The 18,691-nt window shown below is 35.4% G+C and overlaps 2 protein-coding genes across 3 annotated transcripts in view; both read left to right on the forward strand.

Moving 5' to 3' along the window:
• Window positions 1-591: 591 nt before the first annotated feature.
• On the forward strand, window positions 592-9,018 carry LOC110098043 (ribosome biogenesis regulatory protein homolog). 2 transcript variants are annotated; one of them, XM_020824748.2, is made up of 9 exons: window positions 592-763; window positions 972-1,107; window positions 1,226-1,376; window positions 4,262-4,313; window positions 4,432-4,560; window positions 7,504-7,621; window positions 7,827-8,013; window positions 8,126-8,239; window positions 8,727-9,018. In XM_020824748.2, exons 2-9 carry the CDS (start codon window positions 1,022-1,024, stop codon window positions 8,856-8,858), a joined length of 969 nt encoding a protein of 322 aa, XP_020680407.1. In that variant the 5' UTR covers window positions 592-763; window positions 972-1,021; the 3' UTR covers window positions 8,859-9,018. The 2 variants fall into 2 exon arrangements, with proteins under 2 accessions (XP_020680407.1, XP_020680408.1); XM_020824749.2 differs by having other exon boundaries at window positions 999-1,107.
• Window positions 9,019-9,708: 690 nt separating this feature from the next.
• LOC110098017 (dihydroceramide fatty acyl 2-hydroxylase FAH1) overlaps window positions 9,709-18,691 on the forward strand; it is a 14,448-nt gene continuing 5,465 nt past the window's right edge. Inside the window, exons 1-7 of the mRNA XM_028696279.1 lie at window positions 9,709-9,790; window positions 10,360-10,508; window positions 12,188-12,280; window positions 12,498-12,694; window positions 12,791-12,896; window positions 15,853-15,999; window positions 16,080-16,239. Of these exons, the coding sequence (XP_028552112.1) occupies window positions 9,709-9,790; window positions 10,360-10,508; window positions 12,188-12,280; window positions 12,498-12,694; window positions 12,791-12,896; window positions 15,853-15,999; window positions 16,080-16,211 (906 nt within the window). The 3' untranslated portion in view covers window positions 16,212-16,239. The remainder of the gene's footprint in view (window positions 9,791-10,359; window positions 10,509-12,187; window positions 12,281-12,497; window positions 12,695-12,790; window positions 12,897-15,852; window positions 16,000-16,079; window positions 16,240-18,691) is intronic.

The following is an 18,691-nucleotide window of genomic DNA, read 5'->3' on the forward strand; positions in this document are numbered from 1 at the left end:
ATTAATTATATTATTAATTATAATACTAATTATTTAAGTAATCTAATTCATCATAAATGTTTAAATTATATTAATAATGTTAATTTAGAGTGATTTATAATTTAGTTGGCTGACTAGGGTTTGCTTTTTATGCATGGTCGCTTTTTCTTGCCGCCATTTCTTCATGGCTGCTTCGCACGACGGGAGCTCGCTCGCTGCTTCGCCTCCTAGGATTTAAAACGGTTGGAGATTTAAAATTGAATTAACTAATTATTTTGAAATAACTTACTATTTAAATAATATTTTAACTAATTATTTAATTAATAATTTAATTACTATTTTATTAGTTTAAATTATAAATTTTATTATTAATCATCTCATTAATCACTTAAGATTTCTATCGATCTTTAATTATTTTACTATTATTTATATTATTAATTCTATGTTTAATAATGTATAAGATAATTATACTAATTTCTAATTACTAATTATTTTATTAAGTTAAATTAGATAATTAATTTATAACTAATTCTACTATTAAATATTTAATTAATATACTTAGTTATTAATATTTTAAATTATATTAATTAAGTTAAATAGTGATGGCTGAGGCGTCTAGGGTGTCCTTGCTGTTCGGCATCGTTGCTTCCCAGGAGGTGTCGGTTCTTCGGCTCCTTCGTCGCTGTTCGACTTCGCTCCTTCGACGACGTTCCCTTCCTGTCGGATCGGACGTTTCAAAATTTTGATCTGAAGCAACGACGGAGCTCGCTAGCTCGCTGTGAAGGTAAGTTTCTCCCTTTCGCGCGCTTCTTCGGCCAACTCCCGTAAATCCGACTTCTAGTGGGATTAGGATTTACCGGGATTGCCGTAAATCCACAAATCCGGGATTTACGGATTTGCCGGATTTACCGCAACTTTTTTTGCGTTTGGCTGGATTTACCCTAAATCCTACTAAAAACTCGAAATAAATCCGATACCAAACACTTCCTTAGTGACGACTCCGAGCTCTTCAAAGTCAGGGAGGGGAGAGAACTCAGCGGCAATGGAGGCAGAGAAGTACCAAATCGATTTGGGAAACCTTATGGCCTATGATCCAAGTCATCACTTCCAGCCCCTCCCCTCGTCCAGGTTCATAGGCTTCTTCCTTTCTTTATTGCATTCTGAAAAGAAAAAAAGAGAACTTTTGGGGTTGATTGAGTTTAATTAGTCAATTGAGGTTTCTGGTTGATTTTGTTGTTTTATGTAGGGAAGAACTGTCGAGGCAATGCTTGGAAAAGGGAACAGAGCTCGTTCAAGGCGTTGTCAATGCTCTATTCAGTTTACCATCGACTGAAGACCTGGACGGACCCATTGTTCGATTGCCAGAACCCTCAACGAGGCTTCCTAGGGAGAAACATGTAAGGAAGCTTTCTTTATTGAGAAGTCCTTTTTGTTACGGGATTTCTTTTTATTCTGTGTAACAATTTTATAATGAGTTTTTGAGATATGACATGTTGGTGCCTTTACTTTATAATAGATGGCCTTCTAGGCTCCGTTGGATTTTATGGTTGAGAATGGAAGTGGACAAACAAAGCAGATTATAGTCTATAAATTGTGTACGCAGATTCATGAAAAAACTTTTAAGTGCCAGAATCGCATTTACTTACCTCCATTGATTCTTTCATAAAAAAGAAAGGTGAAATCCTTGAAAATTTGTTAGATTTTAAGCTTTAAATTCCACCAGGGTATATAGTTGGTCTCACACCATGATAATGTGACATTCGTTAATGTGATTGAGTTTCCACAAGGTTAACAAATAGCATTTTTTCAGTTATTTCAACTACGTCAATGGCCTTTCCAATTTTTTAAGGCTCTCTTTTGTGATCATTTTCGCGAATATGTCTCATTAATAGGGTCTTGATTCCATCTTTATTATTGTGGGTTGGTGATGTGGTCCTTTAATTCCAGGTTTTTTTAAATTTATCCTCTGAAGAAGGAGAACCAAAAAACAAACTTTTATCGTGTTTTGATGTAGGCAGGGGGGGGGAACTCATTTGCCAAAGTTTTGAGCTGATTTGGCTTCTCAGTTTAAGCTTTGGTTGTTCGTTTTTTGCTGTTTTTGGTGAGTTACTGAGTTCTCTACTTAAATTAGCTAATTAATGTCTTGTGGAATACCTTTTTCAGCTCATTATTCATGTGTCCTGGTTCATTCCCCCCTTCTTTCCCCTCTCTGTGGTCCTTCGGTTCCTCCTCCTGGGCTCCCCTTCCCGTGGCTGCCTTTCCCCCTTCCCTTGGTCTTTCGGTTTCTCTCCTGGCTGCCTGTTCCGGTTCCCTTTTTGGCTTCTCGGTTTAAGCTTGGTTGTTCGTTTTTTGCTGTTTTTGGTGAGTTACTGAGTCCTCTACTTAAATCAACTCATTAATGTCTTGTGGAATACCTTTTTCAGCTCATTATTCATGTGTCCTAGTTCATTCCCCCCTTCTTTCCCCTCTTTGTGGCCCTTCGATTCCTCCTCCTTGGCTCCCCTTCCCGTGGCTGCCTTTCCCCCTTCCGTTGGCCTTACGGTTTCTCTCCTGGCTGCCTGTTCCGGTTCCCTGTGTGGCCCTTCGGCTGTTGCTCCTGGACAGCCCTTTGGCCTTCTGTTTTCCTTGCCCTGATTGGCTCGGTTGGAGGTATTTTGGGTTGTTTGGATGCCCCATTTCTCCTATATTTATTTGATGTTTTGAAGAATAAAAAAGGAGGATATGATATAATTTTTGGATCCAAAACCTGAGGGTTTTCTTCTTGGAAAAGCTTGCGAGCTTGTTCCATTTCTCTCATTTTTGGGAAAGCTTGCGAGCTTGCCCCCCTTTCTCTTCTCCTATCTACGACTTCATCTCGGGCTTCTTATCTCCTTCTTCTCTCCGCAAGTGACCACCCAATTTGTATCTTTATTCTCTATGATTGCAAGCAAGTTTATGAGTTTTATTTCATAAGTTTGTAAGCGTCGTCTTTATAATATGAAAGTTGAATTATATTTTGTTTATGTGTTATCGCTTTGTCTTATTTAAGTTTTTGTGTCGATATATGGTTGTAAGTGTGAAAGACTTAGTTTTAATGTAATTTTGATATATGTTTTTCTCGACTCTTACTATACATGGTTTCGATATTATTTTAAACAATAAACTATGTAATGAGCATATACGTGAAAAGGTTGGAGTAGCGCCAGTGGAAGATAAGATTAGAGAGAGTCGCCTTAGATGGTTTGGTCACATAAAACTGCTGCCTTCCGATGACCCGGCTAGGAAAGTAGAGGTATTAGATTTGACTTATGTTAAGAAAGATAGAGGTAGACCTAAAAAGACTTGGTTAGAAAATATTAGAAATGATATTTCTTTATTAGATTTAAACGATAATTTGACTTCTAACAGGACACAATGGAGAAAAAAGATTCATGTAGCCGACCCCACGTAGTGGGACAAAGGCTTGATGTTGTTGTTGTTGTCGCCGCTTCATTTATCATCTTTATCCTCCTTTCTTCTGACCAATTTTCCAATGGAGACATCTCTGTGTTTTTCTACCTAGTTATTATTTCTCGTGAATTGCACTTGTCATTATTATCTTGAATTGCTGCCATTCTAGCTATTTTTTTCAGAGCTTACTCCCACTTAATTTACTTCCTATTCCGCTGTCTTCCTGCTATGTGTGTCAATTTCCCTTTGAATATGTTTGTTCTACCTACCCTTACGTTCCTTCCTTTTTCCTCCTTTAATCATTGGCTCACTGTCTCTCTCCCCTAATCACCCTCCTCTCAAGTCTCATCCCCTATCTTGATCCCTCTTTTTTGTGCGTAACATTGATATTTCTAGATTGATTCTTCTGTAGATTGCTTGATCACTTCATAACTAATTCTACACGAATTATTATCTTTCCATGCACCTTTTAGTTGCCAATGCAAGACTATCCTGATTACAGTCTTGAACTCCAAATATTTGATAACCTTTCTTTGCAAGCTAATGATAATTTTTTGACTTCATCATGAATTGATTCATTCTGCATTTTATAGGGCGCCTACTGGCACTTGGGATCTTTTTCCAGCATAACAACTATGACATTGACAGCTTTATTATTTTACTTTTCATAAATCATATTTTAATGATTTACAACCCGAAAAACTTCTCATTCCTGGTTTGAATGTAAATTTCTTCTAGCTAACGATTTATTTGAAATTTATTTGATGATTATTCAATTATTTTTTTAATTGAATTAGTACATAAACTATGCATATCTATGTTAACCTTCTTTTTTTGTTTGCTTAAAATCTAGTTACCCAGGCCTAAACCTCCTACAAAATGGGAATTGTTTGCCAAGATGAAAGGTTAGTTATGTGATTTTTCCATTCCGTAGGCAAAGAGAAATGATCAATTCATTAATCTTTTCGCTTGTTTGGCCTGTGGGTTGTAGCTGATCTCCATATTGTTTGTGCTATTCTGCAGGAATAAAGAATCGTAAAAAGGACAAGCGTGTTTTTGATGAACGAACTGGTACTTGGAAGAGACGTTATGGCTATGATCGAGTGAATGATGATAGAGATGTACCAATTATTGAAGCCAAAATGACTGACGGTAAACATTATTTCTTAGAATCCTCCTTTATATCTTTCAAAGTATTATTATCTATATGATCATAAATTCATAATATGATGTTATTAATATAATAAATTCTGAAGTTTGAAATGTACTTGTAAATAAGCTTAATCATCATTAATGGACCTACTCCAACTATTTATGGCCTGCTTTTGTGAATCCTTATTCTCCATTTATTCATATTGAATGCTAATGTTAACTCTAGTTTATGTAGTTTTTTTTCTCAATAATTATGGTTGCTGCCTTCGTTGTACTTCCATAAACACAAATCTAGACATGACAACTTGAATAACTTCAAGGTGAAGAACCTCCCATTCATAGCAGAACCTACTAGGTAAAGAAAACTATCTTTAAAAAACCAAACACATTCTCTTTTGAGACTTGGGTGACTTAAGGGTTATCGCCTATAAATATAGCTTAAACAGTCTCTTAAAAAATTTGGTTGCAAGATAAATACATTAAAAGCAATTGAAAGTAATATAACTTCTAAAAGATTTGAGTAAAAAATACTTTATAAATAGCTAAAGGAGATTTAGAGTTCATGATGAACACTTTAAAGCTTTCTCCGAATTCTCCCTACATAATATAAGCTCTCTTTCTCTTGGTTTTTGTATTAGTTATTTTTCTTATAAATCCTTATTTATATATAGCCTTTTGTGTTGTTAAAAACATACTTGGATAGCATATAGACATTAAGGTTAACTAAATTAAGCTATGCTTGCCATTGTACTCAATAAATAACTGATAATCAGCTGTTTTAATGCAATACAATTCACATTGTACTATCTGATCATCATACCGTATGATTTAAGTCGTATGTTAAGACTTAGATGTGTCAATATTTTGATTTAAAACATTCAACAGCTAGTTTAATAGCTTTTTTTATCTAGATCACAATTTATGATTGTTGATCGCACTGGTTGATTCTCAACGCGATTATCTATGTGATCTTGATAGTACTATACTATGTAGCACGGATACTCCTATTTATGAGGCATGTTGTATCGGACACGTATTGGATACATATACGCCTCTGATACGACACGGATACGTGTCAGATACGGCTTTGCCGTGTCCATTTAAAATATTATTTAAATTTGATCGGACACACGTATTGCTTGGTACTCAGTACCGCTCAGTACTCGGTACTGCTCGGTACAGAGCAATACTAGAACTCAGTACTGCTCGGTACTCGGTACCGCTCGGTACTTGTCGTTACTGCTCGGTACCGAGCGATACTAGAACTCAGTACTGCTCGGTACTCGATACCGCTCGATACTGCTCGGTGTTCGGTACTGCTCGGTACTCGGTACCGCTCGGTACCGATCGGTATCGGAACTCGGTACCACTCGGTACCGCTCAGTACTACTCGGTACACAGGGGTAACGAATGGTACCAAGTAGTGCCGAGAAGGTAGAGAAAACTTTAATGCAGGTCAAACTCTGCCCCCTTGGACCTCCGACATTGGCACAACATATCTATACTTTTAATTAAAATTTTTCATGTTTCAAATTCATGTGGATTAATTATGTCGATCCTTCGTACTTTTTATTAAAAAATTTATTTGCTGGACAATTTATGTTTTTGTTTTTGTTGTTGTACTAGACATTTAAATATTTAATGCTTATTTTTATTTTGATATTATAAGATACAGTGCTACAAATAATGTTGCTTTCAATTTTTTTTGTCATTTCAAATATTATGCCTTGATTAATTTGTTATTTTTATGTATGATTTATATATTATAATGTCGTATCCACGCCATATCCGTATCCTGTATTTTTAAGAATTGTCGTGTCCCGTATCCGTATCGTGTCGTATCCGTGTCGCCGTATCCATATCGGTGCAACATAGGTACTATATGATCTTGTAGTTTGATATATAAAAATATATTGATATAGTTTATAATAAATAGCTTAATTATCATTACTAATTATATTAGCAAATAATTTTGTTATTTATATCATATTACATATTTTAAAAAATAGTTTTATCAATTTATATAATATAAATGATATTAAAATTAACTTTTATTTAAAATATTTTTATATATTTTAATCAGTTTTATTCATCTCTTCTTGGGAGGCTTTATAAATATGATCTAAACTTCTTTATTCATTAGACCCAGTCCTTAGACACTAGATTTGACACCTTCACTTAACACTTTAGTTTTCTTGTTAAATTTCTTGTTATTCCTTTATCAAGAAAATAATGCTCCAACTTGATCCATCTTTAAGTAAATAAAGCTCCAAATTCTTTCATATCTCACTAAATAAATCTTCAAATTAGTCTAACACGCAACATCATCATCATCATAGTTGCTATTATATCAGTATCTTGTAAAATGTAGAAAATTGATGCAATAAAAAATTGTTAATCTATGTTTTGGACTCTTTGTAATTTGGACTTTGTTTTTTTTTTTTAATTTGCAATACCCTATGATGAAAACAACATGTGATCATACTTGGGTTTGGTGCTCTTAAGAAGTTTCACTCGGTTTCCATTTGTATTGGTCTAGCTTCTTTGTGGTTAGTTGAGTATTTATTTTGTGCATGCTTTGTTTATTGGGCTTGGCCCAACTCTTTTTCTATGCTAGCTATTTTTTCTTATGCTGCTGTATGCTTTTCCTCATTTTGCTGTCTCGTTTTTCCCTGCTGTTGGCTGTTCGGTTTTCACCTTACTGTTTTCTTATACTAAGTGCATTAACTCCTCATCAAATGGGCTAACTTGAGAGGCTTCTATTGGCTGTTTGGGTGGCATAATTAAGTAAGCAATTTCTGGCTGGATCAATTTGTTCTGACCTATGTGGATTTAACACTATATATAATCCCTTGAAATTTAAATTTTTGAGGAAACCATTCTCTTTTTTTTTTTTTTTATGTACCAATCAGTCAACACTTTCACTCTCCATTGTTCTTATAGAGCCTGGGGAGGATCCTTTCAGCAAAAGGATGGATGAAAAGAAGAAACGGGTTGACAAGCAAGAAAAGAACCGGCTGCAGAATCTTAAACAAGCTTTCAAAGCGGGTGATTTGCCAAGGTTGTTTTCTTCTTATACTTCTTACTACAAATTCCCTTGATTTTCTTAGCACTACACTTTGCTTCTTAACTGACTATTTTGTTAAAGCTTAACATTATATTTAGTTATTTACAATCCACAATATTTTTTTTACAGTTTTAGTCTAAATAATTTTGTAAAATTTGAACCAAGTTACAAACATTGGGTTGTCTTTGTGATTCTGTAGTCATATCCAGCTTGCTGCAACAGCGTTGCCCATCACTGGAACTCAGAAAGTAATACCAAAGAAAGCCAGTAAAGAAGAGCTTGAGGGTGTCGCTGGAATGGCAGCAACAGCAACAGCAAGCGGTGGAAAATTTGACAAGAAACTTCCAGGAGAGAAACCCGCGAAGCATACTGGAAAACATCGGAAGGTTAATCTTATGGACTAATTAAGCTTTAACTTTGAATAATCTTGTTTTTCTTTTGAACTTCTATGCAAATAAGATGGAAAAGTTTTTTCTTGTTGCCTTTTTTGTCTTTCAGTTTCTCCCTGTTGTGGAAGGAAAGGGAATGGGGGCTCAAGAGAAAGAACAAACAGAGAAAATACTCAACAAATTAATGGCTAGAAGTTCTCATGATATACTTGATGTTGACAGGGTAAGTTCTAGATCATTCAGGTCATATTTTAAATTTGATGCTAAGGTTTCGTTTGGGACGGCTTTCTTACAACTTTTTAGTACAAAAGTTAAAATTTTTGTACGAAAAAGCTACTTTATGGAGTAGTAAGAAAGCTGCCCTAAATGAAACCCTAAGAATAGCAGTAGAGCTAGAAATTTTTTTTAGCGACAACACAAATTAATGCTTCATTTGGGATGGCTTTCTTACCACTTTTTAAAGCAGCTTTCTAGTATAAAAATTAAATTTTTGTACTAAAAAGCTGCTTTACAAAGCAGTAAGAAAGCATCCTAAATAAAGCCTAAGTATCATAAATATTTGTAAATAGATAGATATGTATAATCCTAAACTTTAAGATTTTGGAGGTTACAAATCGAATATTTTTGTAAAAAATATATTATGCAAGTAAAAATATATGATAAATGACCTTAAATCCACCCTTGCTAAGAATCTTTTCAACGTGAAACAGGCTGTTACAATGTTCAATGTGAAGACAGAGAAGCAGAGGAAAAGGGAAAAGGAAGTTTCTTTACCTTCTACATCAAACAAGTTGAAGTCCAAAAAGAAAACTTTCAAAAGTTCTTCCAAGAAGAAACAATAATTGTGCTAATTATTTTGTCCTGTATGATTCAAGAAATTTTTCCTGGCATGCAAAGTTAGAATCTTACTTTTTGTATGCTTTTAACCAGAACCATTGTGTATTATTTGCATTTCTTATATTTATCATCAAGAACTTCATCAGCTTAGCTAAATTTTTCTAATGAGGCATCAAAAAATTTTGCTCTATCATATTTGTTTGTCTTTCATGATCTCCTTTTCAAGAAAGATTATTCTGTGCGGTGTACGAACATATACGGAGGCTAATCTAGATGCGTCATGTCTTTTAATGCACTGTGCATTGGGTGATATGGTGTGCCCGGATTGGCCTCCGGACACATCCGGACAACGCACAGAATAATTTTTCCCTTTTCAGATATTTGTTTACTGTTTTTTAATTGCGATGTCAAAGAATGATATATGAAATTGAAACACTTTTTTTTTTGTCTCAAAAACTGGTTTGTGGGAAAAAAACTTTGGTGATGACATCTTACCAACGTTTGAGCTGAATGAGTCTCAAAATTTGATTTTTTTTTTTTATGTGAGATGGTTACACAATATGGTGATTGTTTTCATGTTTTCAATGAAAATATTTGCTATATGTAAGTTGACATTTGCTCTATGGTTTCAAGAGGGATATGTGGAAGATGATGGTGAATTTTGGAATGTTGTAGAAGATCAAATCTGTTTATCATCAACATTGAAATAAATGTCCCAACAATGTTTATCTGTTTGTTGCTTCTTTCTTTATTGTGCTTGGGTGTGGTTGTATTAGAGGTAAGTTCCTTGGAACATTGCGCCATTGGGGCGTTCCCCTCTTTATATAGGGATTAATTATTCTATGCAGATGTCGAATGCTATCCGGAGATCAATCAGAATGCACAACATCACTTCTTCGCTGGGTGCTGCTCGATACTGATGACGCGGAGTATTCTGGTTGGGCTATGGATGACGTTCTGCATTCGGCGTTCACATAAAATAATTTCTCCTATATAGGAGTGTAGGTATTTTGGTGAGTGCTACGATATTGTGCTTTCTATTTGGGATTATCAGGAATATTTTAGTGAGCGTTGTGGTGCTCGCACTCTGATAAAAAAATGTAGAGCTAGTTCCTCATTTGATGGGCAATTCGTTCACATACACAATACTGCGAGGAGTCAGTCACCTATTTGATAAGCGATTGATTCTTTTTTGCCACATAGTGGCCTTGTAAGTCGCGGTCGTGACCACATCAACCTGATGTTGAATTTATTTATTTATTTTTCATAGGAAAGCTTTTAATGAAAATTTCAGACTTGCTCTTTTGAAAAATTTCCCCAAATGTGAAATTATGGAAGGCAACATTACGGCGTTAGCTTCCGTTAATTTATAACAGGCATGATCTACTTAATTGTAAATTCGAATGGGTGAGCGCGCTGGCGGGCGAACATTCCGTTTTACTTGACGGCAGACACCTCCATATAAACCGTACAAAATGGTCGAACTGACAGGAACCCGGCGGTGAGCAAGCGAGAGAAAAAGAGAGAGCGAACGAAATGGAGCAATAAATCCCAGGGTGGTCGCCCGGAGGATCGTCTTCCCTCCTCATATTCTCCTCCGGCTGAGAAGAAGAGGAAGCGAGGCCGATAGGTCACGAGGCTGCTTTATTCCCAAGGTGCGTGAACACTTTCTCTTGTGCTGGATCACTAGTCTGGGGAATCTACTGAGTTATCCTCTAGCTGATATTGACGTAGGAGTTGGCTTATTCAGGGTTGTCCATTTCTGCATTGTATGTTCTACGTTTTCTTGTTTTGTGATTTTGACGTAAAGGGAAGAATGCGGTGGTCTCGAATCCGTGTAATTTTCTTTTAACATTTGCTGTCTTGGGCGCAAGTAGCTTTATTTTTGGTGAACCGGTTTTCTTATGTTTCATTTGGGGTTGATTTATGGGAAAAGGCGGGGGTTTGGTGCGATTTTTCTTCTCAATTGCATTCCAGGTTGGAATCGAAGTAAGAGGTTCACGATAATGACCCATTTGGCTGGATGTAATTTGAAACACTTAGTGATTTTATAATCTATGATCAGCAAAGGGGCTGTTTCGCTACGATTATGATTTAATTCAAATAGTATTTGGTAAATCTCGTGAATGTAATTCCTGAATCTGTTTGATATTGTAGTTGTTAAATCCAGCTAAATCATGGTAAACTGTAGAATTTAAATAATTATGAGATTAACAAAGAACTTAAGATGATGTTGGAATTTAAGGAATTTAAATTATATTTGTGAGGTGATTTGATTCACTGAAGTTAATTAACATTTTATTTATAAGTTAATAGTATATAATAAGATAATTAGAGAGAGCAATTATGATTTACCTTGTTACACTAGGATTTCCTTAAGTATAATTAAACTAGGTAATTATTGATTAGGATCTTATTGAAACTAATTTGGAGTGAAATGAACTATAATTAGAATACTTATTATGCTTTAATTATGCACATTAAAGTATAGTTATGCCTTAATTAATATAATTGTATGTATAGTTATTATTTAATTAATTAATTGATTTTATGATCTTTATTAAGTATTTAATCAATTTAATTATAAAATAATAAATCTAATTAATTTATTTAAATAGAAATAATTTATTTAAATGAATCAATTTCCTCATCTGCCATCTCATCCTCTTCCTCATCTGCCATCTCATCTTAATCTGTTGGTTGGGAGCTTTGGCTACATTTAAAAGGTTCTCGTTTTTCAGGTAGCCTATAATCAAGATCTTCTCAATGCTGTCATCCTATGCAATTTTACTAGAATAAATAATGTTGGCCAGTTTAATATAAGATAATTAAGTTAGACTAATAGACTCTTCCTCTAATTATTTGCACAGACTAAAAACTATTTCCACTTAAAACTGCCGGCTTTTTGCCACCATCACGAAACAAAGAAGTTAAACATAAATAATGTTGGCCAGTTTAATACGCTTTTTGCCTCCATCACGAAAAAAGGCTTGATAAACAATACGCCCCACCTTCAAACTGTACATATCTTGTAAATCATTCACATGCTCATCAAAGCCATCTTCCAACCCCCCACAAGTCGGGGAAAGGGACTCATGCTGTCAATCTCCATCAAAGCTCTTCAGCCACTGTTAGGGGTTATCATCTTCATAATCTCAACTTTTTTGTCCCTACTTTTTTATGATCCAATCTCTCATAATTGATCTTTCTTCTATTGATTTCATTAAGAAAAATAAATCTCACTAGCACTTTATCTCATCACTGTAGCAGTAGCCTCTGCTGATATTTCCTATGCTTTATTTTATGAAAATTAAAGAAATTCTTTGTTAAGTAGGTTGGCCATCTTGGGGAAGCTTACCAAGAATGGGTTCACCAGCCAATCGTCAGCAAGGAAGGCCCACGCTTCTTTAAAAATGACTTCCTGGAGGTAACCTTTGTGCCTGGTAGACAAAAGCTGCTTATGAAGTAGCTTCGAAACTCTAATTTAAAGTAGTTGATTTGAAGCTAATTAAAAATAAAAAAGCTCAAATTTGTTACTGGAAATAAATTATCAGATACTACAAATTGATAAAAAATACACAAAATGCCCAGGTCTTTTACTCCAGAGTGTGATTTTCTAACTGGTTTGGCTTTCAAATAATCAGCTGTTGACACGAACTGTGTGGTGGGCCATTCCAACCATATGGCTACCTGTTGTATGCTGGTCTTTGGTGACGTCATTCCACATGGGTCAATCTCTATCTGAAATTGCTCTGCTGGTTTTGGCTGGAATATTTATATGGACACTTATTGAGTACATATTGCACCGATTTCTTTTCCATATCAAGACAAAGAGTTATTGGTAGGCATCATTTCTTTGGTTTCTTTCAAGTGGCAGCAACTTAAAAATAATACTTTAATAAGTAGGGTATAAAGCTAATAATTAGTAAATGTGCAGGGCAAACACAGCACATTATTTGCTTCATGGATGCCATCATAAGCATCCAATGGATGGTCTGCGCCTTGTTTTCCCCCCAGCTGTGGCAGCTATTCTTTGCATTCCAGTAAGTCCGATGTATTATCTAAATTCACTTTGTTATTTGAGGCAAATATACTACTACTACTACAACAACATCAAGCCTTTATCCCACTATGTGGGGTCAACTACATGAATACTTTTTCTTCATTGTGTCATGCTAAAAGTTAAATTCTCATTTAAATCTAATAAAAAAGGTCATTTCTAATATTTTCTAACCAAGTCTTTTTAGGTCTACCTCTACCTTTTCTTGACATAAGTCAAATCTAATTCATCTATTTTACTAACCGGATCATCGGAAGGCTACCGTTTTATGTGATCAAACCATCTAAGACGACTCTCTCTAATCATATCTTCCACTGGAGCTACTCCAACCTTTTCACGCATATGCTCATTTCATATCTTGTCTCTAAGAGTAAAGCCACTCATCCACCTAAGCTTCCTCATCTCTGCAACACTTAACTTAATATTATGCTTCTCTTTTAATGGCCAACATTCTAACACCACAAAGCATTGCAGATCTAACCACCATCTTATAGATTTTTCCCTTAAGTTTGAGGGGGGATTTTCTATCACACAACACACCCGATGCATTCCTCCACTTCAACCATCCAACTTGAATTCTACTAAAAATATCCCGATCTATTTCACCATCACTCTGAATCATAGATCGAAGATATCTAAAACGTGTGCTCTTATTAATGACTTGATCACCCAAAGTCACAATCTTCCCATAAGAACTATTATTACCAATGTTTAAAATTGCGTATTCGGGTATTGAGGCGATTTTCATTCTTGAGGCGAGGTGTAAGCCTCAAGGCGTTTTGAGGCGTAAGCCTCAAAATCAAAAGATTGCGTAAACATAAAATGATAATTTTTTTTATATACTAATGAGTAGATAATATAAAACATAAAAAAGCATAAGATATGAAGTGAAATCAAAATATCCTAATAATTAGACAACATGAAATATAGTTCAACTCAAAATTCTATCTTTCTCAAATCTCAGTATTCTTTTCATTAACATATAAATCAAATTTCCAAAAATAAATAGCAATGACATATCACATAAGAACTCATAAGTCATCAGCACTGTCTTCACTAAGGGATTCTTCATTTGAATCATCATTATGATGAACTGCTCTCTCCCCTTCCTCCTCTCCTATAGAGTCCAATGCATGTCAGGCATTTAGTTCAAGATTTATGTAAGTTTTAATATATATAGTGTGAAGCGTAAGCCTCATGCCAGTGAGGTGAGGCTGGCCTCAAGGCGGGCCTCAACCAAGTTGAGGCGCAAGCCTCATAAAAAAACTCGAGGCGTAAGCATTGAGGCGTTTTTTACTGGAATTGCACAAAGGCGGGCCTCAAGGCGAGCCTCATATTGCACAATTTTAAACCATGATTATTACTAAAATTACACTCCATATATTCAGTTTTAGATCTACTCAAACGAAAGCTTTTAGACTCTACGGTTGACCTTCATAATTCAAGTTTACCTTCAACTCCCTCTCTAGTCTTATCAACAAGAAGAATATCATCAGTAAAAAGTATACACTAGGGTACAACCTCTTGCAAATGTCTAGTAAGAACATCCATGACTAAAGCAAAAAAGATATAGGCTTAAGACTTATCCTTGATGTAATCCAATTGAAATAAGAAAATACTTGGTCAAACCACCTTGTGTCTAAACAAAATTAATAGCTCATGTATACATATCCTTAATGACTTGAATATAAACTTTATTAACCCCTTTCTTTTCTAGAACTCTCCATAGCACTTCTCATGGAACTTTATCATATGCTTTCTGTAAATTAATAAATATCATATATAGATCCTCCTTATTTGAGGCAAATATATGAAAGAAAAAATAATGTTTTAAGCTTAACTAAGAATCAAAACTAAGCCATGAAAATTAGGATAATAAGTAGCCTGCACTCCCAAAAGACTTCCAACACAATGGATAGCATTTAAAAAATAAAAATTACAAAACCAGCACCAGCAAAGTGATGAAGAAAGGCTACTTCCAGCATAGGTAGGCAATAGTCACATGGCCCACAGCACATGCATGTATGCACAGAAAAAATATTGACTGAACCACATTGTTTCTGAAGTGTCAATTTTAATGTAGGTATGTTAGACCATTGGGATAAGGAGCCTGATTGGTACTGCCCTTGTTGGCCTTAGTAGGTTGTAGTTTAGCAATGTTTCAAAAATATAAGAACTAGCTTGGTAATTATGGCTGTACATGATTTGAACCTGTGGACCAAGATTGACTGAAAGTTAGGGGTGTCAATTTTGGGTCACGGATTGGGTTCGGATCGAACCCAAAACTGACCCGGTACTATGCGGGTCAACCCAAATCCGACATGTTTTTGCAAACCAGTCAATTTTTTGGACCCTAAACCCAACCCACTTTGGGTTCGGGTCAACCCGACACAACCCGAGGCCGTGAAAAAAATTACTAGTTTTCTATTCAAAAAATCAGTCAATCTCCACTTTTCGGGTAAAAAGCGGGTCAATCTCGGGTTTCTGGGTCAAAAATAGATTTTCGGGTCAATTTTGGGTCAAAGGGTCAACCCGAACCCGACCTGATTTTTGAAACGGGTCGAATTGTTGAACCTGAACCCGACCCGTTTTGGGTCCGAGTTGACCCTAACCCAGAATTTTCAGATCGGATTAGAGTCAGATTTTCGGGTCGTGTTAAATATTGACACACATCAATTCGGATTTGAGATGATCTAGGTTTAGCTGTTAACAGACTGAATTGGATCTTAATTTGGGATATATTTGACAAATTTATCTCAGTTACAATAGAAAATGAAGCTAGACATGACTCATTAGTCATCTAATGGATTTCTATTTAAGCTTGATCGGAGCCAAAACCTAATCCAATGTTTGAGTGACATTCTAAATTACAGCATAGTTAACAGTTCCAGAGTTAATAATATACACGCACTTATTCCATAATTGATTTCTTCCTGAAGTTCTGGGGACTGGCCAAACTCCTAGCAAAGCCGACCGCAGCTCCCGCCCTATTCGGAGGTGGCTTGCTTGGTTATGTGATATATGATTGCACTCACTATTACCTACACCACGGACGGCCATCCAGGAACCCAGCTAAACGTTTGAAGGTGAGAAATATGAGAATCTCTCTTGGTCTTTAACAAATTTCTATGAAGAGGCAGATATCTTACTTGATTTCCTTTGCCAGCGTTACCATATGAACCATCATTTCAGAATTCAAACAATGGGTTTTGGAATCACTTCTTCCATTTGGGATGGCGTGTTCAGAACATTACCTCCTGCATTGAAGGCCTGGACAGATTCGCCAACTTTGTACTGATTACAATGGAAGGTATTCTTCTCACCTGGTAAGGCTCACTCCTATGAATTTTTTCCCTGCTTAATTTTCTTAAGAGCAGTTTGGTTTGGTAATACATTAATTTGAAAATCCTCATTTTTCACTTTCATTTTCTCTATAATTGTTAGAGTTTCTGAACTGAGTTGTGCAACTTATAATGGAGTTGACGCCACCATTAAGATTATGTCAACACATTTCAATCTAGTGGTTACAATTAACTCTATATAATTCTCTTCTATCTAGATTTTTCCAAAGATTATTCTTGAATATATTTCTAGGATTCTTTAATGATTAGTGTAGAATGTGAGCTCTAAGTATAAAGCATAAATGTGTTTAATTTCCACGCCCTCTTAAATTTGATTTTGCAACTCTGAACAAAGTTAGCATTGTGATAAAATCTTTACGTTTGAGTGTCTTGGTGAAAATGTCGGCAACTTGGTTTTGAGTTTTCACATGCTCAACTTGCACTTTCTTCCTTGCGATGAATTGAAAAATATTACAAGCTTATTAATTTATTTTGCATCTTGTGATAATGTTGCATTACAACCTCATTAGGAATCAAATCAAATGCATCATTTTCAATGTAAGGTACCAAATAATTATTAAGCCAATCATCACTCATCCTATTACGCAATCGATGTTTGATAATTTTCATTGCAGAAAATACTCTTTTCACTGTAGCAGTGACAACTGACAAAGTTAATGCTAAAGTGATAATTCTGTAAATCAATGGATACACTCGATCCTTCTTGACCTTAACAAATTTTTTTGCAAGATCATCAATACTGTTTAGAGAGGAGAACTCATTATCGATATGCATATCAATGATATAAGTTAACAGTTAACTTTTAAGTGTCATAAGGTGAACGGGAGAAAAATTACTTGGATATAATTCTGCTAGACGTATCAATTTCCTCTCATCATAAGCATTGAAGGAATCAATTGGATTTAAGCATGCCATACAAAGAAGCAACTCAATACTATGTTCAGAAAAATGATTATTAAGCTCTTGAAGTTACATGTCAACCACAGTGTAGAATATCTCAGCACGATAATGATATAAGTTAGATATTTCTTCACGTTTTCGTATTGATGGACGATGAGTTTTATATGTATCATTCATATTTGGAACTATAACTTCAAAAACACCACAAAAATGTGACACTTCCTCTAGTAAAGCAGTTCATTTATTCTCCCTCAGAATATGTAGTTGTTTGTTTGGATATTTTCACCAATTTCATTGCATTTTCTATGTCTTGATCTTTTCTTTGTGATGATTATGATAACTCATGTGTAATCCCCAAGATATCAATCATCAAATGCATTATAAAAATAAAATCAAAAGATTTCATTATATCAGTAAGAACACCTGCTTCAACTGATTGTTGATCATATACCCCTTCTTCTTTAACAATCTCAAGCATCTCAATTACTCTAACCAATCAGCATATTCTTCAAACCATTTAGGGTTAAACTTGTGTACAATATTCTCAAATAATGTTTGGGGGAATTGATGACTTCTCGGTTGATGAGGTCCCTTTAAAAGATAAGTTCTTCGAATTTTGTCCCTATCATTAATATTATAACTCCATATTGAAGGTCGGAGTCTAGGATCAGCTGGGAGATCTGATGAGGTCATCGATAGGATATTTCGGCACGTCTATCAGAGACGACCACGGAGATCGACGACCACGATTGCGAGCCTTTATTATTGATTTTACTTGTACCATCAGTTTTTTATGTTATGCTTTTATTTTCGTAGTTTCCCATTTTACCCCTGAGGGTAGTAGTTGCTTTTGTAGCCCCAAGGGGCATTTTAGACTTTTGCACTTTATTTTCTTTGGAGCCTATTTATATGGCCATTGTATCTTGTATGAGGACTAATGAATTATTACATGAAAGTTTTTTCTACTTTGATCTCTTTGTGAGTTCGCCACTCCCTAGTTCTCTTTGTGAGCTCTTGGGAGAATATTTTGGATCTCTTTGTGAGTTCCGACGTGGTTACGATATCTCTTTGAAATATTGAAGAGGAGTGCGCAAGGTTAGGAAATCCATTTTTTTTTATCCACTGTTTTCTTACTGTTTCCCAACCCAGAATTTTCCCCTTTCCCCATTTCCCTTGCCGCTGGCCTGGCCAGAAAAATTGGCCACGGGCCAATAGCCCATCCCGCTCCCAGCACTGCCGTCTCCTTTGTTTTCCCTTCCCAGCACGCTCACGTGACATCCCACCCGCCCCCAGCTCACAGAATGCCGCTGGATTGTTCCCCGTGGATCCAATGTGCTGGAATCTCAAATTACCCCTAATTAAGCTGATTTCCTAATTGGGTTTCCTCTAATTAAGAAAGACATTTAAGGGGATAAATGCTTCTTTTGAAATTCAAATTCTATTCCTCCTTAATAACTCAATTTGGGAGTTACTTAAAATATAATCAAGGCTGAAATTACAATTTCAGATTTGATTG

Source organism: Dendrobium catenatum, unplaced genomic scaffold (genome assembly GCF_001605985.2).
Source record: "Dendrobium catenatum unplaced genomic scaffold, ASM160598v2 fragScaff_scaffold_726, whole genome shotgun sequence".
Lineage (NCBI taxonomy): Eukaryota > Viridiplantae > Streptophyta > Magnoliopsida > Asparagales > Orchidaceae > Dendrobium > Dendrobium catenatum.